Source organism: Octopus sinensis, unplaced genomic scaffold (assembly GCF_006345805.1).
Source record: "Octopus sinensis unplaced genomic scaffold, ASM634580v1 Contig13273, whole genome shotgun sequence".
In the NCBI taxonomy this organism is placed as follows: Eukaryota; Metazoa; Mollusca; class Cephalopoda; order Octopoda; family Octopodidae; genus Octopus; species Octopus sinensis.
In genome coordinates this window covers 386-27,500 of record NW_021832865.1, presented here as the reverse complement: position 1 = coordinate 27,500, position 27,115 = coordinate 386, and the positions used below count along the sequence as shown (strand labels likewise).

At 37.8% G+C, this 27,115-nt stretch overlaps 1 protein-coding gene across 1 annotated transcript in view; it reads right to left on the bottom strand.

The window, feature by feature from the left end:
- The window catches only part of LOC115229622, a 43,091-nt gene extending 17,852 nt beyond the window's left edge, over positions 1–25,239 (bottom strand). Inside the window, exons 1-5 of the mRNA XM_036499273.1 lie at positions 25,222–25,239; positions 17,195–17,318; positions 12,865–13,062; positions 11,080–11,316; positions 6,094–6,326 (exon numbers count right to left, since the gene is read on the bottom strand). Of these exons, the coding sequence (XP_036355166.1) occupies positions 6,286–6,326; positions 11,080–11,316; positions 12,865–13,045 (459 nt within the window). The 5' untranslated portion in view covers positions 13,046–13,062; positions 17,195–17,318; positions 25,222–25,239 and the 3' untranslated portion in view covers positions 6,094–6,285. The remainder of the gene's footprint in view (positions 1–6,093; positions 6,327–11,079; positions 11,317–12,864; positions 13,063–17,194; positions 17,319–25,221) is intronic.
- Positions 25,240–27,115: the final 1,876 nt, after the last annotated feature.

Here is a 27,115-nt window from a genome sequence, read left to right as displayed (position 1 = left end):
CTCTGTCTCTCTCACTTCAATCCTTTTCTCTACGGTTAAGAGAGTGAAGGTGCTTAGGTGCATTCGGCCCATGATCATAAAGTCATGAGAATGATTCCCTGCGGTGCACTGTGTTTTTGAGCAAGGTACTCTACTTCACTTTGCTGCAGTGTACTCAGCTTGCAAAAGTGAGTTGTCGCTGTAATTCAAAGGGGCCATCCCTGTAACATTCTGTGTGAGGCTGAATCTCCCTGAGAACTAACTTATGGTATGCATGTCTGTGGAGTATTCAGCCACTTGCACGTTAATTTTATGAGCAGACTGTTTCGTTGATCAGATAAACAGGAACCTCATCATCATAACTAATGGAGGGCCATTTTTTAAAAAGAGTGAAAGAAAAGGAAATGCTCCATATCATAAGTCAAAAATGTCGTGTTTAGCATTATCAATGAAAGCTGAGACGAAATTATTGCTATTCCGTCGTGTATTCACCCTCGACTCACACTCAGTTTGATAACAACAGCCTGTGATCTGGGGGCTTTGCCTCCTGATCTGTGAGGCCCACAAATGCCACTGTTATGATTGGATTAACATCCATATTGATCCTAAAGATTAAAATGATTTTCCTGCCCCTATATAAGATCTTTATTTGTTTTCTTCCAATCACTTGAAGGTCTGTCTTCCTCCAGTTTACTCATCATCATCATCATCATCATCGTTTAGCATCCGTTTTCCATGCTTGCATGGGTTGGACAGTTCTACTGGGGTCTGTGAAGCCAGAAGGCTTCATCAGGCCCAGTCAAATCTGGCAGTGTTTCTACGGCTGGATGCCCTTCCTAACGCCAACCACTCCGAGAGTGTAGTGGGTGCTTTTTACATATTATATCATCATCATCATCATCATTGTTTAACGTCCGCTTTCCATGCTAGCATGGGTTGGACGGTTCAACTGGGGTCTGGCAAGCCCGAAGGCTGCACCAGGCCAGTCAGATCTGGCAGTGTTTCTACAGCTGGATGCCCTTCCTAACGCCAACCACTCCGAGAGTGTAGTGGGTGATTTTATGTGCCACCGACACAGGTGCCAGACGAGGCTGGCAGACGGCCACGCTCGGATGGTGTTTTTTATGTGCCACCGGCACAGGTGCCAGACGAGGCTGGCTGACGGCCACGCTCGGATGGTGTTTTCTTATGTGTCACCGACACAGGTGCCAGACGGGGCTGGCGGACGGCCACGCTCGGATGGTGTTTGTTATGTGCCCTCAGCACGGAGGCCAGTCGTTGCGGTACTGGCTACGATCACGTTCGGATGGTTTTCTTATGTGCCACCGGCACTGGTACCACAAGGATACAAATTCCATTGATGTTCATCTATTTTGATTTGGTTCGATTTGATTTGATTTGATTCGATTCGATTCTCACTTGCCTCAACAGGTCTTCACAAGTGTCACAAGAAGGAAGGTATGCACAGGTGGACTGACTATGTCCCAGGTAGGGGCCACGGGTTATGGCTTCACTAGTCTTGCCGGGTCTTGCACAGCATACTTCCATAGGTCTCGGTCTCTAGTCATTTCCATGGTGAGACCTAACGTCCGAAGGTCGTGCTTCACCACCTCGTCCCAGGTTTTCCTGGGTCTACCTCTTCCACGGGTTCCCTCAACTGCTAGGGATTGGCACTTTCTCACACACCTATCTTCATCCATTCTCGCCACATGACCATACCAGCGCAATCGTCTCTCTTGCACACAACAACTGATGCTTCTTAGGTACAACATTTCTCTCAAGGTACTAACGCTCTGTCGAGTAAGTACACTGACATTACACATCCATCGGAGCATACTGGCTTCGTTCCTCACAAGCTTACGCATGTCCTCAGCAGTCACGGCCCATGTTTCACTGCCATGTAGCATAGCTGTTCGTACACATGCATCATACAGTCTGCCTTTTACTCTGAGCGAGAGGCCTTTAGTCACCAGCAGAGGTAAGAGCTCCCTAAACTTTGCCCAGGCTATTCTTATTCTAGCAGTTACACTTTCAGCGCACCCACCCCCACTACTGACTTGGTCACCTAGATAGCGGAAGCTATCAACTACTTCTAGTTTTTCCCCCCGGAAAGTGACGGAAGTTGTTTTCTGCAGATTTTCGGAGGTCAATGCTCCAGAGCATCTGCCACATACAAAAACTATCTTCCCAGTTAGCCTACCTTTGACATTGCTGCACCTCTTATGTGTCCATAGCTTACACTGGGTACATCTTATAGAGTTTCTACCTACACCTTTTCCACAGATCGAGCAGGGCCATCTTCCTGAGGATATTTGTGGATTTTCTAACTTTCTACTTATTAGTACTTTGGTTTTAGCTAGGTTGACTCTAAGGCCCCTCGATTCTAAACCCTCCTTCCACACCTGGAACTTCTCCTCCAGTTCTGATAGTGACTCAGCGATTAGAGCGAGGTCGTCAGCATAGAGGAGCTCCCAGGGGCAACCTGTCTTGAATTCCTCCACAATTGCCTGGAGGACTATGATAAATAGGAGGGGGCTGAGTACTGAACCCTGGTGGACCCCAACCTCTACCTTGAATTCTTCTGTGTACATGCTGCCAACTCTAACCTTACTTACGGCATCTCTGTACATGGCTTGCACAGCCCTCACCAGCCATTCATCTATCCCTAGTTTCCTCATTGACCACCAGATGAAACATGCGTTCCCATGCCGGGAATCGAACCCGGGCCGCCTGGGTGAAAGCCAGGAATCCTAACCACTAACCACGCTGGCCAAAATGAGTTCTAGCTGTGTGAGGCTGAATTGCCCCCAGAACTACGTTAATAATATGCATGACTGTGGAGTACTCAGCCACTTGCGAGTTAATTTTATCCTCGTGTGGTAATGAATAGCGAAAGTGACATCCAATATTTGCTGCAGTTATTTGCTTTGATTTAACTACGTGTCTATGTATCAACTTTTCTTTGGATCTATGTATCTACTGTTTCTATCACTTTCTCTCTTTCTCTCTCACTTCCTCTGTGTCCCTCCTCTCTCCTGCTTTTGATTTAACAATGTGTGTATGTATGTATCAACATTAAAAACACAATACAAACACCAATCACTGCCTCTCACTCTCTCTCTCTCTTTCTCTCTCACTCTCTCTCTCTTTCTCTTATTCTCTCTCTCTCTTTACCACTCACTTCTTTGCAGTAAGTGTGACACACGCCACGCGTACATACGTACAAAAACCAACAAAACTAAGCGTATCAATGTTATTGATACTGATAATAATGTGATGCCGTACCAGGAAGTTGCTCTCTTGGCATCTGATCCTTAATGATTGGGAAGTGTTATCATCCACATTGTTTTGTCTTGGTATGAAAAGATGGGCTACAGCAAATATTCTGCTCAATACCACAGATTTGCTTGTCCTTAACCAGTTGAGCATGTCCCTTGATGGCTGACAATATGTGCATCTCTCATGAACAGAAGTAGTGGAGGAGCATTATAACCATGTGTTGAGAAAAATTCTTTGGGGTTTGGATAATTCACCTCTGAAACATGGAAACATGGGTGTTTTATTCATCATCCTTATAAAAACCTTGTTCAGTGACCTTTTGAGTGGGATGAGCTACTCGACCTGAAGAAAATTCTAACTAGGCCTCACCTGCAAGATCATGCCCTGTTTATCTTGATATGAGATCACCATGTTGTGCACATATAGTTGTGATGCATGTGCCTGGTGTACCTTTGTATATTTTACATCAGTGTCACTTTGACGGCATGCACTGTTCTTTCAATAACAACAACAACAATAATAATATGCCCTGATGCAGTACCAGGCAGTGGCTCTTGTGGCTTCTGATCTTAACTGATTGGAAGTGATATCATGTACCTTATTTTGTCTTGCTATAAAAGATGGGTTACAGCAAATATTCTGCTCAATACCACGGATTTGCTTGTCAGTTGTTTGACCTAACCAGTTGAGCATGTCTCTTAGTGGCTGACGATATGTGCATCTCTAATCATAAGAAGAAGTAGTAGGGGAGCATCATAACCATGTGTTGAGAGGGATTCTTTGGGGTTTGAATAATTCACCTCTGGAAACATAGGTGTTTCGTTCAACATCCTTAACCCTTATTTGGGGACCTTTTGAGCAGGATGGCTTACTCGACCAGAAGAAAATTCTAACTGGGCTCCACATGCAAGGTTATGCGCTGTTTATCTTGATATGAGATCACCATGTCGCGCACATATGGTTGTGATGCATGAGCCTGGTGTACCCTTATCAGATGGGTAGTCATGATGGGTATTCTGGGCTTCATATATTTTACCCCAGTATCACTTTGATGGCATGCACTACTCTCTCACTCAATAAAAATAATAATAATTTGATGAAGCCATTGCCCTTACTGTGAATGAATGCTCTCAACTTGCCCCAAACCAATATGAGTTGTGGTGACATGATGAGGTTACAAAAGTGCTGCATTGGAAAGTATGAGGAAAGTTGGGGTTAGAGAGAAGCAAAACATGCTACAAACAGAAACCACAGAGTATCACAGAGTCAGAGACCTGTAAAATCTTGTGGGATTTTTCAATGCAGAAAGGGCCAAGTGCTTTAGTACAACAAGCCAGGCCTGGTCGTTGTGGACAAGGTGAACCACATGTGCTCTATAACTGATGTTGCATACGCATTTGACCCACAATTAGTTAGGTGAACAAGTAGACAATCCTCTTAACCCTTTCGTTACTATATTTCTGACCAAATTACACCCCTTATGTGTTTCAATTAATTTCTAACGTAATCATAAATTTAGTCTGGTTTCATTAAACAACTATAACTTTTTTATTTATCGATATATTAATCTGATTTTTGGAAGATAATTTAATGAAATATTCTCAACCAATTCTATAATATAATTTTTGTCACAAAGTGACTCTAATTGCAGGTAGATACAGGTAAATTCCACAAAATATAAAATTATTAAAATTTTGTTCAAACATCGCTATAGAAAATGGGTTATTAGCTAATATTCAATTGGGTATACAACAAAATTTTACGATAGAATTTGTTATTCTGGGTAACTTTCTGATACCCATAATAATATTTATGGCAAAATAGTCTTAATTTCATTTAAGGTTGTGGGAAACCACAAACTATCCTTTCTTTCGCTTTGTTTATATTTAGCGTAACGGTTCGTTTCCGCCGTAATGATTTCAAATAGGCTCATTGGAAAAGTAAAAAGAAATAGTCTAAAGCTTTACTCTCCTGGGAAAATCTGTGGCTTGGTCCAGTTTCTTCAGAAAAATCACCGAAAGAAACAGTTTTTAAATTTTCACTCCATTCAGGTGCCAATTCGTTTTCTTTATCGCTATCGGATATCTCAGATTCACTGTTTTCACTTTCGGAAAATGAAACATCAGATTCATTATCAAATACCACATGCTTTTTTTTTTTCAGTCATAGAGTTAGATTTATGAAGGTCTTCAGTAGAAAATCCTTCGAATTCTGACTCGCTGCTTGATATAATGAAATTCGTATCCATTTTTTGTCAGAATTACAAATTTTGAAAACACAATAGGAACAAATTTCGGAAAAAAATCTCCCAAAATTCACGGAATTAAAATTACACTTCGATTATTGTACAAAACTGTAGTTGAACTGTTTACAAAATATAATACCTGTTTTCACGAATGTACTGAAGAGATTTGCTCTGATATTCTCATTTAAATATGAATAGATAAATTCGGGCGGCTTTGGGCGGTTTGGTCTCATAAACCAAAATTTTTTTCGGGCGGCTTTGGGCGGTTTGGTAACGAAAGGGTTAAATGTGCTTGACTGTGAAAGATGGAGATAATTCTAATTATTATTGGGGCCCTGGGGACAGTATCAGAAGATATTAAGAGGAAATGAGGACAGAGCGCCGAGTAGAGCTGTTACCAAAAGTCTGCCTCCTTGTCACAGCCATTATCATCAAGAAAATATTACATGGCTGAACAGAAGAGATAGCATGGTACCGTAGGCTGTGGATAGCAAGCCTCCAGGAGTTCCAACAAAACCTGAATTAAAACAATGCTAATAACTGACTCTGATAGGTAGACTAGACAAAGAGAGCAGAAAAAAATTACTTACCATATGCCTCTTTAAAACTTATAATGTAAGTATCAGAGGTTTGTTGTTGAACTGAAGAAATATCTCCACCAGAACTTCTTTTACTGTTTCCAAAATATCTTTGAAGACTCTCAGAGCTGACATTTGAAGAAACGTTTTTCACTTGAACACTGTTTATTTCCTTAATTCTATCCACTTTCAGTTGATTTCCTTTTAAGGGGTGTTTTGGCACATCCTCTGAACATACTCAAAATCTGCAATAAATACAATGAATGGAAATACATTTTGGTAAAAGAATCAAATTGAAGTCAATTTACTGATGTTTTAACACATTTTAGATTGAAATGATTTTGAGAATTCTTCAAATTTGGAGATTTTAGCATTAAAATGCAGTTCCAATTATTTAACAACTCCATATAGGCACAGGTGTGGCTGTGTGGTAAGATGGTTGCTTCCCAGCCATATGGTTTGGGGTTCAGTCCCACTGTGTAGCACTTGGATAAAATGTATTCTACTATAGCCTTGGGCTCACCAAAGCCTTATGAGTGGATTTGGTGGACGAAGACTGAAAGAAGCCATCTGTCTGTCTGTCCGTCTGTATGTTACTGTTTCCTTGCCTGTTGCAAACGAGTGTCCCTGTTATACAAGCAGTGTCCTTCATTTCCAATCTTCCTTAAAACATGTCTGGTCACTGGGAAACATTACCTTACTTGGAAATAGGTGAGGGTTGGCAACATGAAGGGCATCCAGCTGCAGAAATCCAACTCATCATCAAATTTTGTCCAACCCATGCAAGCATGGAAAAGTGGACGTTAAAACAGTGATGATGATCATGATCATGGTGATGATGTGTCCTTTAGTAAATATTTTCTCATCCTTAAATGTAAAAGGTATTTCTATTTAGGGATAAGTAAAGTGTAAAACATAAGAAACAAAATTTGACTGAGCAGATTTATGATGAAAGACAATCCAGCCATGACCATTCCAATATCTAGAATGGTAGCTTCTGTTTTGAAGAAGGCAGGGTGTAATGGGAGGGATACTTTCCTGCTATTTCTATCAGCCTGAGCAACTGTGTAAAGGTCTTCAGATCATTAAAAGTGTGTGTTTTAAGGTAGAGATGGGAATTTCAACATTTCTCGTCTGGGCTCATTCTTGTATTCTAGAATATTGTACTTTGGTTAAAGACATGACAATATCAGAGACAAGTTAGAGATGAAGTTATTTAGACAAAAAGAAAACAAAACAAAAACAAACTATTTCACTAAAAATACATATAACTACCCAACCATTTCTAAAGATATATCATCATTTAAGTTCTGTTGTCCATGCTGGCATGGGTTGGACGGTTTGACTGGGCTGACATGCTGGAAGGCTGCATCAGACTCCAGTCTGATTTGGCATGATTTTCTTTGGCTGAATGCCCTTCCTAACGCCAACCACTCCGAGAATGTAATGGGTCCCTTTACATGCCTTGATGGATCTTCCAAAACATGACATAATACCAAAAATCTTGGTCATTACCTCTGTGAGGCCCAACACTCGAAAAGAATTCAGCCACTTTGCCTCCGTGAGGCCCAACATTCAAAGGATGCTCTTTATGTGTCACCAGTTCAGGTGCACTTGGCTTGACGGATCCTCTCAAGCACAGCACATCCCCAAATGTCTCTTGATTTCAAATTGTGACACAAGGCCAGCAATTTGGAGGGAAGGGTTAGTTGATTGCATCGACCCCAGTCATCAGCTGGTATTTATTTTTTTGAACCCTGAAAGGACGAAAGGCAAAGTTATTCTCAGCAGAATTTGCACACAAAGCATGAAGACAGATGAAATGCAGTTAAGCATTTTGTCCAGCATGCTAACATTTCGACCAGCTGGCCACCTTCTTCGATTTCGATATTTATTGAAAGTTATAAAAGCAAGAAGCAGCGTGTTAAATATACTTGCTGCTCTCATTCTCTACCATGGAATATCTTCTTGTAAACTAAAGAGAAGATTCCATCACCATGTAGAAGACAACTTCATGATGCAATGGTTCATTTGTAGATGTTCTCCCCTCTCATCCCATCGTCACAACAACAATCACTATAGTTCTTAATGACTTATATTAGCACCAGGTATACTCAACACAAACACAGCTGTCTCCTCTCTTCTCATAAACCTTACAATGTATCTCCTCACCACCACCACCCCATACTGACCCCTCTTTCTAATGACCACTGTATCCAAACATCAATGATTGACAATTCTCCAAAACTTGCCTCTTTTTCCTGCAGACCATTGACTAATACAACCAGATCAATCTCATCAATGAAGGAGTTTGACCTTCAAAAGGTCAAGGCTGTTGACCCTTTTACCTCACAATATATCGACCAGTTGCCCTCTCTTCTTCTTCACTGAGCCATTTAAAAAAACAACAACAAATTTTGATGGTTTATCTGTTTGTCATTCTTCTACATCATCACAACAAAATGTCTATTTTAACAATATCATCATCATCACCATCATGATGATGATGATCATCATCATCGTCATCATCATCATCATCGTCATCGTCATCATCATCGCCACCATCATCATCATCATCATCACCATCACCACCACCACCACCACCATCGTCATCATCATCATCATCATCATCAACAAGCCAAAACTAGCAAAGGGAGCTTTGAAAGCAAATGGCAAATAAAGTAACTAAACTCCTGTCTCTCTAAATAAACTCCAGGATCTATTCTACTGTCTTTTCTATCACTGCTATGAGGGCCCCTGTTTCGTCTCTCTGGTTGATTTTATACCATTGCCATTCAGGCTCTTTGATCCACTCATTGTTCCATCTCATGTCACCCTTCTTGTATCCAACTCCATCCCCTCAATTATACCAGATTCTTTCTCCTTTGAACACTGGTCCTCTGCAATCCTTGCCTCATCTCCCTGTTCATCAGTTCAAAACAATACTTTAACAGCATCAACAGGGTGTAAGGCAATGGACAACACACACATGCACACACAGCAGCATAGAAACACAGGTAGAAAGAAGGTGTGCAGAGAACTGAGATGAGTCAGGGTAAGGATGAAGAATATAAAGACTCCAGAAGATGTTAAGAAATGCAAAGAAATGAGAATGCAGAATGTTTAACCCCTGAACATTTAAACAGGCCATATCTACTAGCAGGGTGCAAAGAGCACCATACGAGTGTGATCATTGACAGAGCGGCTAACCGGCATCCGTGCCAGTGGCACATAAAAGGCACCATTCGAGTGTGATCGTTACCAGATCATTACCAGCATCACCTTACTGGCACTTGCGCCCGTGCTAGTAGGGTGCCAAGAGCACCATCCAAGTGTGATTGTTGCCAGAGCAGCCAACTGGCTTCTGTGCCAGTGGCACGTAAAAGGGCACCATTCGAGCGTGATCGTTACCAACATCACCTTACTGGCACCTGTGCCGGTGGCATGTATAAAAAAATTTGTGCGAGGTTGCCAGTACTGCCTAACTGGCACCTGTGCCGGTGGCACATAAAAGCACCCACTACACTATCGGAGTGGCTGGCATTAGGAAGGGCATCCAGCTGTAGAAACTCTGCCAGATCAAGATTGGAGCCTGGTGCAGCCATCTGGTTTGCCAGCCTTCAGTCAAAATCGTCCAACCCATACCAGCATGGAAAGCGGACTTTAAACAATGATGATGATGATGATATCTGGCCTCTTACACCAACCATACAATATCATTCTAAAAATTAACAATTACCTCGTCAAAATTTCAAAGCTATGAGATAATGCATGATTAATACGAAATGATGTGAATAAATAAGCAGAAAGCTTGACAGATTAATCTGAATGCTAAATAGTTAAGGAATGCTCTGAATTATAAAGATGAAAGTGCTAGAAGAAAGAAGAAATGTTTCAGAGTCTGTAGTGAGAAAAGGTAAATAAAATGGAGAGGTGAAACAACAGACAAAAGAAAAAATCACATCAACCGAATATATAATCCTGTGTGGAAAGTCCTTTGTAGAATTTTATTGATTTGAAAATTTTAGTTTGATGTGTTCAATATTATGAGAGTATCATTACTCAACATATTCGTTTTATATTGAAACTATAATTAAAAGTAAAAGACAGGCAGACCTGTGCATGTGTTTATCATTGGCACAATGACCCTCCCAAGACTAACAAAATATATTTTGTTTTAGAATTAAACTATATATTTGTATTATTATTCAGTAATATGCATTTACAAGGTAAAGACTCAGTTTTCTTTCCATTTTGTTTTAGATAGAAATTACATTTGTAACAAGTTCCCTCTATCAATCAAACAAAGATGGTAAAATATTCCATTTACTTTCCCTCTTTCCAATGTTTAGAAACTGAAGGAACGGTCAAATACTGGAATCAGTTTCACTGATAAAACATCATCTCTAATATTTCTGATTTCCTGCCTGATAACCATCATTCCTGACAAATTTCTTCCTTTCCTGATAAATGTGAGAAACCAAAAAGCAAAATCTGGGAAGAAATAAAAGATATAAATAGGTGCAGACAGGGCTGTGTGCTAAGAAGTTTGCTTCCCAACCACATGGTTCTGGGTTCAGTCCCACTGTGTGGCACTTTGGGTGAGAATCTTCTACTGTAGCCTCAGTTCAACCAAGGCATTGTGAGTGAATTTGGTAGATGGAAACTGAAAGAAGCCCAGTATGTATGTGTGTGTGTGTGTGTTTGTGTCGTTGTGTCTATTTGTTACCCGCTACTGCTTGATGACTGGTGTCAATGTGTTTATGTTCCTGTAACTTAACAGATCAGCAAAATGGAATGATAAAAGTTTCTAGGTTTTAAAAATTAAGAACCACTAGGGTCGATTCATTTAACTAAAAAAGATCTTCAAGGTGGTGCCCCAGCATGGCCTGAGTCATTAGACTAAAACAATTAAAACACAAAAGATATACCAATCCTATTAACAAAACAAAATTCAAGAAATCTTTTTCAAAACAAATTAAACTTGAAGAAACTTACCAATTTCATTTTGGCAATACACAAGAAAAGTTCCAGCTTTTCTTCCAGGGGAAACATATACAATATCCAATTTTCCTGTCTTTTCCAAAAAATCAATTAACATTTTTTCCGACATGTCTTTGGGGCCATTTGACACAATCACTGCATCTTCTTGCCAGACTAGATTTTTATACCAGTCCACATGAAGTTTATGTTTGCTTACATTATGGACCTTCCTTTGGACAACATTTTCTGCATCTGAAAATCAAAATAGCAGAAGAAATTGAGAATATAATGTCATTATTAATGAGTGGAGGGCATGGTTGTGTTGGTGTAGAACCAGGTCAGACACTTTCTGGTCATAAACATGTCCAAGTGTCCTTCCTTGTTTATGATGTTAGGTGGTACATGAAGAAGATTTAACTGCCTTTTCTAGCAGATCAAGTCATCACTTAGAGGCCCCTTTGTTCGATAGCTGAAAGGATTATGAGGTTCCCTGTACAATTAACTGGCTCTAGTTCAACAGCACATTGAGCAAGTATCTTCTACCACAGCCTCAAGATGACCAGAGCCTTGTGACTGATATTTGGAAGAGAGAAACTGTGGCCATCATAGGATGTGTGTGTGTGTGATCAGATAAACATATACACACTTATGTGTATACGCACATACAGTACTTAGAGGAAACAGTAGTCATTCACAAAGACAATTGCCAATAAAAAGCTTTATCCTGAGCAGACCAATATGTAAGCCTATTTTCCAATAAAGAGTAGAATATTTGAATATCAGAATATGTCAAAACATTTAATGAAGTGCACTGCAAAATTTCAATTAAAATTAGTCCCTTAATGAAAAGAGAGACTCATTATCTTCGTGACAGACCCATGCCAAGAAACGAGAGGAACATAACCTTGAAATTTAAATTTTTATAAATAAAAAAAAATATTTATATATATATATATATATATTGGCCTGCTCACTTAGCCAGCGGGGTGGCGTCATTTGAAGGCTAAAACAATGCAAAGCGCATTGTGACCACCGATTTGTAGCAGCATCTGATAGCCTGGTCGGTCACGTGATCAGGTGATATATATATATATATATATATATATATAAATATATATATATATGCCATTTGATATTCCTTCAGGTTAAGGTGAAGGAATGAATTTAGCAGCAGAGAGACAACTCCAAGCACGTTTCAGTTTTGAGACCTCTTCGTTATAAAAGCCTACCCATGACTGCCAGATTGTTGATGACTAAAGAATTTTAATGAGCGGATACAGAATGGTGTGACAACTTGGAATAGAACACTGCTCTACAGTTTCTCTATTGTACCTCCTTGATCACACTTTAGCCTTTCAATACCTAGCATAACCCCTACATAACCCTTTCGGTTCCTCACTCCATTTAGTAGAAGGAGTGTTTTTCCTTTTTTTTTTTCCTGTCTTGGACATTACTTGGCAACCTCACTAGTAATGATGGCAGGAAAATTGTCCCCAGTCCACTCTGTAAAGTGGTTGGCATTAGGAAGGGCACTGAGCAATAGAAACCATGCCAAAGCTGACCCCAGAGGTCAATGCTGCTCACCAGATCCTGTCAAACTATTCAATGCAAGCAAATATGGAAAATGAATGTTAAATGACGATGATGATGATTTTTAACATTGCTTTATATTAATCTAATGTGTTCACAGTAATTATGTGCAAATTGTCCAACCTATGCAAGCATGGACAACAGATATTAAATGATGACAATGATGATGTCTGTAAATGATTTCATGAAATAAAGAATATTTCTTCTAACCTTTTTCCGATTCAAAAGTGATAATAACTTCCTCAGAATCTTGGATCCGTTCTGGCTTTCCTTTAATAGGTCCTCCACTTGATCTACTCTTGTTCTCAAAATAAGACTGAATGGCTTCCAAACGGAAATCAGTTGGGATTCCTGACACCAATATCGTTCTGCCCTCATCTTCTCCTTCCATACTCGTGGCAGATATTCCTGCAAAATAAAACCAAGATTTAATGCTAGATAAATACAAGTTATTCACCATCCATGTAACAATATAATGCTATCCACATCATAAACATCCACTTTACATGCCTGATGTAAACCTGAAATACATATAGCCTTCAAACAGTCCAGATATGCTACAAATAACAGCCAAAGTTTTTCAAAAGTTCTCCCATTTTTAAAATAGACGAATACATTTGCTAAAATCGTTTTGTCTTGAGAATATCTGCAAAGAAGTTATGGCATTCCTGATTGAACAATGCTAATTTCACTCACAGAAACCAGAGTTCTAACATATGTCCATGAAATCTGAAAGTCACACTTCTCAGCTTTAAAATCTTTAAAAAGATGTTTTGCAATAAAACAGCCAAACAAATGCCACCAAATGATGCCATTTAGTATGACTAACTTCACCTAAATACACATTTTCCAAACAATTCTTTCTTCAATAGGCACAAGGCTTGAAACTTTGGGGGAGAGGTTAATCAATTAGATAAACCCCAGTGTATAACTGGTACTTACTTTATTGACCCTGAGGAGATGAAAGGTAAAATTGACCTCAGTGGAATTTGAACCCAGAACATAAAGTTGGATGAAATGTCACTGAGCATTTTGTCCACATTTTCCAAACAATGACAATGACCACAACAACAATAACAACCAAAAGTACCAATCTGATAAGCCTGATTAATGCCACAACATCATATAGAATACATTCAACAAAAGAACACCCCAACCATTCACCCACCAAACTAAACCAGGTGAACCTAATTTATAAATACTGCTTTGTGTTGGGCCCTCAATTCCTTGATAGGGTTGTATGGGGCATTATGGTCAGAAATGGCATGTCTTGGGTAATTTTAGACCCGGAGGGACCAGGGGATGTGGTGATTTGCTGTACTTGAAAAGTCATGTGAAGCTAAGTAAAATCGCTGCCTTCCATACATACAGGCTTGTCCTTTCATGGGTGGGTGCCACATAAAAATACACCCTTGCCAGTGGCATGTAAAAATCACCCAGCACATTCTGTTAAGTGGTTGACATTAGGAAGGACATCCAGCTGTAGATACCATGCCACAACAGACAACTGGAGCCTGGCCAGCTCCAATACAAACAATCCAACCCATGCCATCATGGAAAGAGGACATTAAACAATGATGAGGATGATGTCAAGGCCATCCTTTTGCAAGAATGACCAAAACTGGTTTCTTCTAAAAAGAGGGAGAGAGAAACAGAAAGAAAAAGTGAGAGGCTGAGAAGAATTGACCCCAGTACTTTGTTTATTGACTCCAAAGTGATCAAAGACAAAATTGATTTGAGCATCGCAAAGAGTCAGAAGGATTGCCACAAAGCAACCTATCTGGTGCTCTACTGACTCTGTGACTTGACCACCTCATAAACACTACAGAAATCACCTAAAAACAAGTTTATGTCACTAAAACATGCTGTCTTTACACATAACATTTTCTCTCACGATAATTCAGAAACACTTTTTACAAACCACAACACAGGACACCTCAAATATTTAATTAAATTGTTTATAACAAAGATAGCGAACCAGAGCAGAGATTGAAAAACTTTCAGGGCACTAACCAAAAACAGAAAAATCAGAAAACATCAATCTTATAGAAACTAGCAGGCGTATCCAGCGTTGCCCAGGGCTGTTTGTTAAGTATGCCTGGTCAGCGTTGTCTCCCACAAAGTAGAGCGACGCAGCGTCATGCAGCTGCAAGGAACCAATTCTAGGGTAAATCTGCCCCTGCACTTTAAAGGAAGGCATGAAATGCCCATCTCGTATGATGTTGGGGCCAAAGGAAGTAATTTGGAATGTGCAGTTGTAGGCATGTATCAGCTTGAGAAAGTCATGAAAATAATGAGACGCCCCTGTCAAAAGGGGTGGAGGATCTTGTAGAAGAGGTACTGTTATCTTACAGGTGGATCATCACATGCCAGGAGTTTCTCCAGGCCAAAGTTTAGCTCTGCAAAATTGGCAGATTGTGGGCATGCAGCATATTTGAACATCAGGGTGATTACTGTGGTCAGTTGTAGGATTGTAGTTGAATGCTGTCATTGACCAATGTGAGGAGCATGGCCTTGAGTAGGAACGTTGTGCAGCCCTTCGCCGAGTTGTTGTCTCCAGTCGTTGTTGTCTTTCCCCTGTAGTGTCTGTAGCACACGCAGCAGCAGTTGCTGCAGCATCTCTTGTATACCAAACTGCACATTGTGCTGCAGCTCGTACAGCAGTAGTAGAGGAAGCATTTCTTGTTCGGCGTGCTGAACATTGCTCATTGCTCTGGATGGCTCGTTGTGCTAACCATTCACAACGCTGCTCCTCACTTTCCCTTCTTCGCACTGAAGCCATCCTATGTGCATTGAGAGAGTTCCTCCTGGCGGCGTTTTCAGCAGATTCATTTGCATGCATGCGTTTACTTTTCTTTGCAGCATTTGTTTGCCCACCTATATTGGAACTTTTGTGTCGAGGTATGGTGGAAAATTATCAGTTTATGCAATAGAAAAAGTCCTAAGGAAAAAGCGGTGAATGTATAGCACCCAAAAAATAGTAACATGTAGTTTGTAAAAATGTTTTTCAAGCAGACTGAATTGATTTTGGGTAAGAGTTTTGAAGTGGCTAGTTTAAGTTGGAATAGTTATATGGAAAAAAGCACTCATGTGTAAACAGAGGCAAATCATAGCTTGCAAATGAATATTGCTGGCAGTACTGTGCAAGCAGTCGATAAGAGCTTGCCACAGCTGACAAAGTAAAGTATTGATTTTTCCCAGTTGGGCATGTTACGTTTTTCACTGGCTCAAGCCAAATCCTCGGCAAATTGAGAGTAGTCTATTTATGCTGGGAGTGCAGAATTTTGAGGAAAAAATTATACGAAAAAGCGTCCCAAGTCAAAGAGAGGACACATGTCAAATTTGGTGAAATTCGGTTGGAAATTGTGGGAGTAGAAGTGGTTCACACAACATACACACAGAGACAGACAGCCAACTTGCCTTTTAATATATAAGATCAAACACATACCATTGCATAGATGTGGTGGGTTCAAATCCTTGGTGAATTGAGAGTAGTCTATTTATGTTGGGGGTGTGGAATTTCAAGGAAAAAATCATAAGAAAAAGTGTCCTAAGTCAAAGAGAGTACACATGTCAAATCTAGTGAAATTCAGTTGAAAATTGTAGGAGTAGAAGTGGTTCACACAACAGACAGACAGACAACTTGCCTTTTAATATATAAGATACAAGAAAATGAAGTAGTTAGTTAATTAGTTAGTTAATTTTTTGGCTCAGAAAGCAAAAAGCAAGGCCATGTAGTGGGGACATGGAGTTAGGTACAGGGTGGTGTTCATGTAAAGAGTTCATGCCACTTGTGGTCAAGGGAGACTTTGAACCGAGCGATCGTCGGCATCCTCACCATCTCGTCCGGCAGCTTATTCCATGGATCCGCAACCCGGACGGAGAAAGCCCCTCTCCTTCGATTGAGATGAAATCGTCGCAGATAGAGCTTTTCGGAATGACCCCGCAGCCGATGCTCTGGAGCAGGAGTGAAGAACAGCTCTTTCGAGAGGTTACACTTTCCGCTTATGATGTAGATTATTATGTGTCCAACCCTTGGTTTTGAACCACATAATACGGCAATTGTGATTGGTCAATTGCTTCGTTGGGGTTGTGGTACTCCTGTCACAATGCCAGTCACCGTGACTCCTGCTCAAATGTGGAAAGCAAGGAAACCAAACCTGTTGCTGTTTTTTTTCACTTTGTGTTTTAACAGACTAATGTACAACTTTTGGATTACAACTGGCCAATCAACAAGGCTCAGCAAATTCTCAACAAGTTATTCTTTGATGCCTTACCAATGCTTTACATAAAGAATCTTCAAAGTTGAATTTAATCAGAAAGGAGTGAGTTGCCTTAGCAACAGGACGGTTTACCAATCTATATATATCTATAATATAAATTGGACATGGGCGATCGTTGTATTCTTTCTTGTCTTGAGGTTCACAACCAAATGGCAGGATGAATTTGTGCAAAAAATGGCACACATGGGTGCATAGATTGGAATGCAGTTTGTATTTTTTTCCTAGCCTCCCTACATACCGAGAAAATCGATAAAAACCTTTTCCTATTGGAATTCCCCTCTTTCTTCCGCCATTAAAACATCCAGTTGCTTAGAAGCTGTTTTTTGACAGGATGAGCCAGGAAATTTTCATATAGTTGGAGATCCAATCGAAACTGGGGACCTGAAATGATAAGGTTGAGAAATGGTGTTATAGATTATGCCTAACCGAAAACAATCATAGTCACAACATCCAAAAAGACTGGGTGAAACCGGGCTTAGCTGCTAGTATAATATAAATACACTTTCTGCCTTTAGAGACCAGCTTAAAGCACAGGAGTGCATGCACACAGACAGACACACACACACACGCACACGCACACACTGTGTCTCTCTTAATGAATCTCTAAAAGGTAACACATTATTAAAGACAGAAACATTCACATTAAAATTAGATTTAGAGCCGAGTGGTGTCTAAATCTAAATGTGTTTAATATAAATGTTCTTATAATTAAACACATTGAGATATAGACACCACCCGGCTCGTGACATTGGCCTATATCGTGTCCACTTGACCAACGATGTATGACTAAATCTATCATATATGAGGCAGAAGCTACTGCAACCGTAAATAATAATGCAACTGTTAAGAAGACCTATGCTGGATTATGAGAAGGAGAATTTAAAAATCTCTATGCCAATCACATAGGACATAAGGACAAAAGTAAAGCTACCAAGTTGGCTAGATACATATGGACTTTGAAAGATAATGAAATACTGCATGGGATTAAATGGAAAATAGTTGAGAAATCCATACCTTATGATATGTGGTTTGCGTCTGAAGAATATGTTTGAGATTTCTCAACATATGAAACTACTAGTAGCGCTTTAATACATGTATTGTGACCTTTAAATAAATAATATTTATCTCTCACAAGATGGAGTACTTTTTTTGTTGAATTTTCTATCATGGATCAATACTTTATATGTATATATACATATTTAATATAATAAATGTGAAAATTTTCGTTTTCAGATTCGTTTCCTATGTAGAAGGAGAAAGAACGAAAAAAAATAAAGAAAGAAGGAAGGAAAAAAGTGTAGACTAAAAGAGAGGAACTATTACAGAGAGTGAGAGATGATATAGGTAAGCAAGAAAAACAGAGAATGTGAAAAGGGAGAGAATTGGTTGAAAACTGCAGTTTTTAGAGAAAAAACATAAAACATGTTTCTTCCCAATTTCTTGCTTTATGCGAGAGCTCTGAGCAAAATATTATAGTGCGTGGCCATCCTTGGCACATAAGTAATGTGTGTGTAAAGTTTGGTGAAAATCGGTTGAAAACTGTAGAAATGCATACATATTACACACGCAAACAGACATCCTTTGTTTTATATATAGAGATTATTCAGGCTCAGGAGGGGTGTCCACAATATTTGCTTGTAGCTTTGTAAATTTTTTACATACAGATTTGAAATTGTGTCAGTGGGTGCTTTATATACCACTGGTTGATAGTTATGTAATTTTAGCTGATCTTTTTTTAGCTGATTAATTTAACTTTTATGGGTATGTAAATTTAATTAACAGGTGTAAAAGCAACAACATTATGGATAAACACTAAAATTGAAATTCTTAATGCATCTTATCTGTTTGATTTGTTACAAAAATTATCCCAGATGGCAACCAACAAAAAGTTTGCCACTTTTCAAGATGAGGTACATTAATTTGAATTAATTAAAATACAGGTATAACTGATACAAGATTTTATTCTTTCAGTAAATATTTCATACCTTAGTGTGGAATAATATTTTGGGGTGCATTCAATGTATCTGAACTCCAAACTCGCCCCAAGCTACTTTTTTTCCAGAAAAGAAAGGTGGGAGGGGTGGTAGAGACCTTGAAGTTTCCCACAAAGGGAATTTTGTTTCACGAGTCCTTTTTTTCTTTTCCAGATTATTTTGCATGCTTTCAATGAATCTGACATCGAAATCATGCATAAATGGCTCCTTTTTCCAGAAAAGATTTGGCTGTTATTTCTAGCATGCCCTACTACCACATAACAATTATTTCCATTGACACCGAAATATTTACCAGCTTTTTCCTTCCATTTATTTTTTCCACTTTATGGAAGTTAATATTTTCTATGTTGACATCCTCCTCAGTTAATTGTGCTTTTCACCCACTTCTCTGCTTTCTAGAAGAAAAGCCCTTACATTATCTCAAAGCTATGAGAATTCACTAATATGATTTGTTTATTTTCTAAAAAGATTTCGTCGAGGAATCAGATACAATGGGTTTTGGCCATTTTAAACATTAAAGGGTTAAAAGTGCCAAAACTATAAAATCAGCCTTTTTGGGGGCTTTAGAACCCAAAAACTATATAGTTTTTTTGTTTTGGGGTTTTTTTCGCTTAAGAGTTAAAAATCCTGATTTTATAGTTTTAAATTTCAAAGGGCCTAAAAAAAGGCTGATTTCATAGTTTTGGCCCTTTTTAAGGTTTTTAAAGGGTTTTAGAGCCAGAAAAGGTAAAAAATAAAACTCAAATGAAACATAATATTAGTATTAAACTAAAAGAAGTTTACTGATAAGGTGATCATAAATTTTTTTTTTTTAAATTGGAAAACATGATATATGCATGATTCAACTTTTCCTCTTCTCCACTATTTTGTTGATGATATAAATGTTGCCCTTCTTGAAAATTAGCAAACTAAAATTTTCATCAGACAAGGATGATCTCTTGACACTCAAGATGTCTTTGTCTATGGAAAATAAACGTTCAACTGCAGCACTGGAAGGGACGGATGTGTTGTACTTGACAAACAAGTCCACCAACACTTGCTCACTGAATGACGCGTACAATATTAAATATGATAAGACAATCATTAAACAATAGAAACGTTTACTGGTTTTATTGAAATTTTGGGGTTAGTGGAAGCTAAATGTAACGGAAGTTAATTAGTTCGGTAATGATTTTTAAAGTTAACTTAAAAGTTAAATCGTTAACCAAAATATTAACTTTGTTAATTAACGATTAACGGACTTATGCCCAGCTCTGAGAGAGAGACAGAGAGAGAGACAGACAGACAGACAGACAAAAGAAATAATATCTCAGTTCTTAGCAACAAGTTGATTTCAACGTATTTTCGCAAGACTGATCTCTGAGTTAGTCAGTTTTTTAGGACAGAGGTAAGAACTTTTCCATATCTTCTATAACTGGTATTTTATCATACGTTCTAAGAAAAGGAACTTCTAATCCATTACTGATAAATATAATATTGCATATAACTTCTTTCTATGTTTTGTCTTCTACACATGAGAATTCAAATGATTATGAAAAAAATTGTGTGTGATTTAAGGTTGATTTAGCTGATACATTCTTTGTCTCTTTGTCACTGGCATGTATTAATATTTTGCAATATTTTTCTCCCCATAAACACGTTTAGTGGAATGATGATGCACCCAAGGGTGGATTTGAGTCAAAAATTCGGACTATCTATATTTTAAAATTCCGATTTAAAAGAAAATACAACAGAAAGTAGAAATGAAGGTAGCAGGTGCTTGTGGTTTTTATTTTTTGGAAAAGTTTTGTGAATTTGTGTTCTATGCACTGGAATTCATATACTTATTGCAAAAAAAAAAGGGAAAAAAAAATAATTCTTATTTTAAACCACATAAATCCTAAAAATTTCCTACTTCTTTCCAATTTTTTTTTTAAAATCAGAGTTTAAAATACAGAAACTCAGAACGTTTTGCTTAAATTCCAGCAGTGGACCATTCTTGAAGAATATCAATACACTATAGTAACAAAGAAATGAAGAAGAAATCAGGTGGCTGTGTGATGTGCTAAAAACAACAGCTAAATTGCCTAAATCCCATACAAAAATTCTATTTGCCTAATCTTTTGAATTTCCATGTGTAGAAGAAAAATTTTCTGAAAATTTTAAAAAATAGTAAAGTTACGAGGGGTTATACGGGGTGCTTTAATAAAAATTCTGCTCCTCCGACTAAGAGGAAATGTCGACCGTATTCCATTGAATATCTGTCTTGTGGCTGTATTCTATCAGCACAGAATGAAGGGAAAACAATGTCTCAGCCAAGCCAGCTCAGAATTCCTTCAGAGACCAAGTTCAAAGACAACTAAAACAATCCAGTAGAATATTTTAGAAAACTGCACAATGAATTCCAAGCAAGGAAAATGGAGAATAAGTGACAAAATCATAATGGTTGACTGGAATCCTATGAAATTTCTAAAATGATAGCAAAGATTGGGAAACCCCATAATATTGGTGAAACTAATTTTGCCAGCGGTATCTGTCATAGTGTCATCATTTATGAAACAAAATGCTACTGAGATTACTTGTAAGATTCCTTTAAGCAACTCATCAGTGTCACTGTGCGTCAATGAAATGGCTAAGATGGAGAGAAGCAACCTGTAGCCAAACTGCAAGTAAAGAAATTTCTTCTTCAACCTGATGAATCTACCCTGAGAGACAGTAAAGCTATAGTATTGGCATATAATCGTTTTTTTTTTGGTGGTGGTGGTGGTGGGGTGTAATGAATTCAGAGAGGAAATTCATTTTACCAGACATCTTAAAACAGATACTAAAGGCAAAACAAATTTTCAAAGGCACTAACTTATTTCGAGGAACATAATATTCCCCTGGGAAATGTGAGAGTTTGTGCTAATGACTGTGCTCCGCCCATGATTGGCAGATACAGAGATTTTGTTGCCTGTTGAATAAATGGTATTTTCTATACACTGTGTGATAACACCAGTAACACCTACTTGTGAAACAATCAAGAGCACATCTGCACGATCCCCTTAATATTGTAATATTATTTACAAGATTGCATATTTCATGAATTCTGTAATCAAAATGGAGAAATTGAATGCTTTGTAATTCACACGAACATGATATGGTTATCAAACTGTCTGCGTCATTTTTTTTTGTACTTTGGTATATTATTGTCTCATTCCTGGCTAACAACAATCGCAGCCAACAAATGATTCCAGCTAAAAGTACAACTGCACTTTCACTCCACGAATGGTTGCAGCTAAATGCGATATATTTTATTTATCAGAAAAATTTGATAAAATATATCTGACAAACAGCTTCAAGAAGACTTTGACCTCATATCCTCCAAAGGAGCGATTGCTGCTTTTCTGGGGAAAGTACAGCTCTAGGAAATAAATATTGTATGCTGTGTATTATTAGAATTTCCCTGTTTGGAATCAATTAACAGTAATCTGCACAAGGACGACCATGTTTACTGAACATTTGAAAAACTTGCATAATGATATGCAAGGTCAGTTTAATGACCTGCTGCAGTTAAATATACCGTGTTGGGTGACATTTCATGTTGCTGATGTAGATATCTATTTGCAGGAGAATCTCATTGAATTGCAGAACGATGAAATATTTCAAGCAAGATTTAAAGATGGAGAACGTAATGTATGGTAAAAAAAATGACACTGCTACAAAGTATCCATTATTCTGGTGGGGGAGTGCAGTTGTACTTTACTACTTTTCCTTTATCTTACCTTGTTGAATCTGGTTTCAGCCATGTCGCTAATTTACTGTGAACAGCTCATAATTGAATCGACGTTGTAGAAAAAGGTGATCTTCAATTATCATTGACAACATAAGAGCAGAACAATTTAAAACTAGCAAAGCAGCACCAACCACCAGACTTGCATTAAAGAAATTAACACTAAAGTACTACCTTATGTAAATAAATATATACATGTATATTATTTTACTTGGAAACATTCATTTTCCGTAGAATTTAGTTGTTAAGAAATTGGTTATAGGTCCATAGTACACAAGATATTTTAACGACTTTTATACAAGTCCTAATTTGACTTTTTTAAACATCGAATGGGTATGGTGGGTGTGGGGGAGGGTCCCAAGGAGTAAAATAGGAATCAAAGGGGTTCTCAGGTAAAAAAAAAAAATGGTTGAATACACCTGGTTTGCGTAGCTGAGAGTTTGAAACGTAGGTAATAGATATTATTTTGAAGGAATTTTTCCTCAAACTTGACCCAATTGTAAATGAGGTAACAAATAAAATATGTGGATAATCTTTGGCAAAGAAGCTATAAGGAAGAAGCTATAAAGAATATTTTATGTTGAGTTTTTAGATTTCGTTGAGTTTCATTAATTTCATATTATGTGCTATTTTTCCAAAATCCTCTTTCATTTGACAAAGATATTTAAGATTTTGTTGCATTTCTGATCTTTCTGATGTCTAAGGACGGATGTTTATGTGTATGACTCTTTTGGCAAATTTAATTCTGGGGAAATGGAAAAGCATATTTACCTAGTCTTGTCTTACCCATTTTGCCCCGCCTATATTTGTCTTTTATATGCCGAAAAAAACAGTGATAATTTTCTGAAATATTATTCTGAATATATCATAGGTTTTACTGAGTTTAGAGAAGGTCTTTACTCCGTTGATAGAGTTTTGGTAAGGTAGTGAATATTTAAAAAAAATATATTTACTTCAAAGTCAAAAATGCAGTAAATGTTACTCATTGTACCCCACCTACTCTTAATGGAAACTGGAAAAGCAGACTTTTGGAAATAGCTGTTTGAATTTTCCTGTTTTTATCAAGGTGTGCCCCACTTTCTTTCTTTTTTTTTTTAACACATTACAAAACAATGAAGGGAAGCCGTTTTAAAAATAGAACTTTTTAAATCCACGTCTTTGAAATGCTGGTATTTCTACCCCACCTCTCTTTCTCTTTGTCTGTCTGTCTGTCTCTCTCTCTCTCTTTCTCTGTCTCTCTCTCTCTCTCTCATCCTGTCTTTGGAACAGCAACAACAAAAATGATTTCTGTCTTTTTCGTAATTTTCTGTCATTTTATCTTCTACATTCTGAAACATATGTAACTCACATTAAAAGAAAGAAAAAACCTTACCCCACTCTTCCCTACCGCAAGTGGATGTGTGAAAAACGAAACTTGAAGTTTGTTTTTTAAATTGCAAGTTATGATTTTTATTGCCTTCTCAGTGTTTACTGTTTTACAAAATTAAACTAGAAAACTGGACAAAACAGAGAATACAATTGAAAAAAAGAAAAAAGAAAAAAGAAAGAAAGAGAAAAAAGAAAAAAGAAAGAAAGAGAAAAAAGAAAAAAAACAAAAGAACAAAACAATTTACCACCTTGGGTTGAAAAGTTGAGGGCACTGGGAAATCTTTCTACTGGTTATTGAGACACACCAGTACGCTTGCAACGTTGCCGCAGATGATGGCGAAGCTGATATGCTGGAACAGCCAAGCGCCCTCATGAGCCTGACCAGTTACCTCTGCCAGGTGAGTTGCCAGTGAAAACAGGAATCTCGCAGTGGCCCGACTCCACTAAACGTCTTGAACGCCACATGATGGAAAATGTAGTTGGCCGACAGATCGCAGTATTTCAGGATTTTGTTCTGATCGGCCGCAGAAGCTGTGGATCTCGCCCTGACCACAGCATCCAAGATGTGAGAAGAAGCAAAGGAGTCGCTAACTGTGACATCCCAGACAACGGACCAGGGGCATAGAGTGAGGCTGTCAGATCTCCTCTCGTCACATCTGGACAATCCAGATGGTTCTAAGATGTATGGGATGTTTTCCCGGGCCAAGCTCCTCTTGAGTATCAAGTTCAACTCTATATGATGCGCAAAGCGACCAGCATGAAAAAGTGTATCTATAAAGCGACATTTTCGGTCATTTGTTTAAATTTTCTCTCCTAAATCATCAAATTCAATTATTTGAAGGAGATGGGTTTTGAGATTTAAATTTGGCAATTTTCTAAGATTTTAATTTTGTTATGAGGGGCCCATCGATCTTGAAGTGCCTCGTGCCCCCTATGGTTTAAATACAACCCTGCATCTGAAAGGTATTTGCAGAACATTTCACGAAAAAAAAAAAAAAAAAGAAAAAACATTAATTTTTCTCAAAGTTATGAGAAAATAAAGTCATGGGGCAAAGTTGTGTGGTTATGATGTAGTGAAAAGTATTGAAAGTGACTTTGTGAAGAATATGTAAAGCAATCGAAAAATGGGTTTACAGAAATTAAATTAGGAAGTTGTAAAGCGCAAACTTACCTCGTAACAGCTCAGAGCAAAATTGAAACTTGAATATTTATCTGATGGTTTTTAAGTCGTTGATTGGTTTTACAATTTTGTATGATATCAATGTTTTTCCGAGAAAATCACTTCCCTTTGTCCTCTTTTTCATGATTTGCTTTCATGAGAACTTTGTGATAACAGTTTATTATTATTTGCAACAGACGAAATATAAAAAAGGAAGTGGCTGATAAAGAGAGAAATAAATTGTTTTAATAGGAAATACACAATGAAAGTAGGTTAGGGAAGATTTCACTTTCATTTTTGTCAATGACCTCAGTAAAACTTACCTGGTTTTCCCCAGTGGTGGCCACTGATTGGCATGTTTCCCCCCACCCACAAACCTTCTGTGGGTATACACAGAGTCTTACCTACTTAAATGTGCACCCTATCAACAGGTTTGTTTCCTCATAACTTTCAGAAAAATGGATATTTTAAGAAATTTTCTACAAATGACGTAGTTGACGATTATATGAGAATTGATATGAATAAGAAAGTAGGTGAGTGCTCACAACAGCACACAATGAGACACATAACGATATCTTTTTTCAGTTCAAAGTTCATTTAGTAGATATATGCGATATGTGTCAGTATGTATTCTTTTACTTGTTTCAGTAATTTGACTGCGGCCATGCTGGAGCACCGCCTTGAAGGGTTTTTAAAGTTGAAGAAATTGACACCAGAACTTATTCTTTGTAAGCCTAGTACTTATTCTCTCGTTTTTTTTTTCTTTTTGCTGAACGCTAGGTTGCGGGGATAAAGACGCACCAAGCAATAGCGAGGGACGGACGGAGATACGCGCGTGCGCACACACACACGCATATATATATAGTACAAAGTAAGATAGGGGTTATGGGTGTAACCCACTATGGGATATCATTTATCCAATATACTGTTGGTAAAGTACCCAAATTCTTAATACATAAATGTTTTTAATTGCAAAGCAATTAACTCATTTATTGTATTAAACGGGTGAAGGTAGAGAAATATTTTTACCGTAAATTTATAATACAAATAAGAAAATGGAGAAACAATTTGGTTTGTTCATCAACTTACGGATATTATAATGTTGGATTATTTATTCATTTTACAAATGAGAACATCAAAAGCATACAAAAATATTATATAAATCAATAGATAAGATAGTAATACAAATAAAGATTTTAAAAGTCATAGTATAAATTAATGAAATCCATAAACTGCTTCTTACAGCTCTTTTTACCTATGGTCAAAAGTGAATCTAATTTTCATTGCCTATAGATTTCAACATACTAAAGTTGTAGGCATTTAAAAAATATAATACTTATATATTAAAAAACCATAGGCCTCGTCAGAGGTTATAATGAACTTGAAAAATATTAATATTAATATTAATATACTAAACATGATACACATATTACTTAATATATTAAAATAAACAATAAACAAATATCAAAATATACATACATATACATACTTACATATATATATACATATACATACATCCTTACATATATGTATGTGAAATGAACAGAAGTGTGATCAGCATCTTCTCATATATCAGGAAATTGCATCTACATTATTATGGATAAATTCATCGTCTCTGAGTATGAAATATCTCCTCATATCTCCGGAAATTACACCTGCATTATTATGGATGGATTTACCTTTTCTGTGAAACTAAAAACCTTTTATAAAACTGTGCATCTTTAGAGAACTTGTGAAGTCTGCTTACAATCTAACTTTGCTTTTTATTGAACTCTCTTCGATACTTCATGAGTGTAGCCTCACCCCTAGGATGTTTGGAAAACTCATATGTGTTTTGGCTGATGAATACAGGACACTTGTATTTGCTGCAATATTTGCAGCTTTTAATAAAGCTGTTCTTCGTATG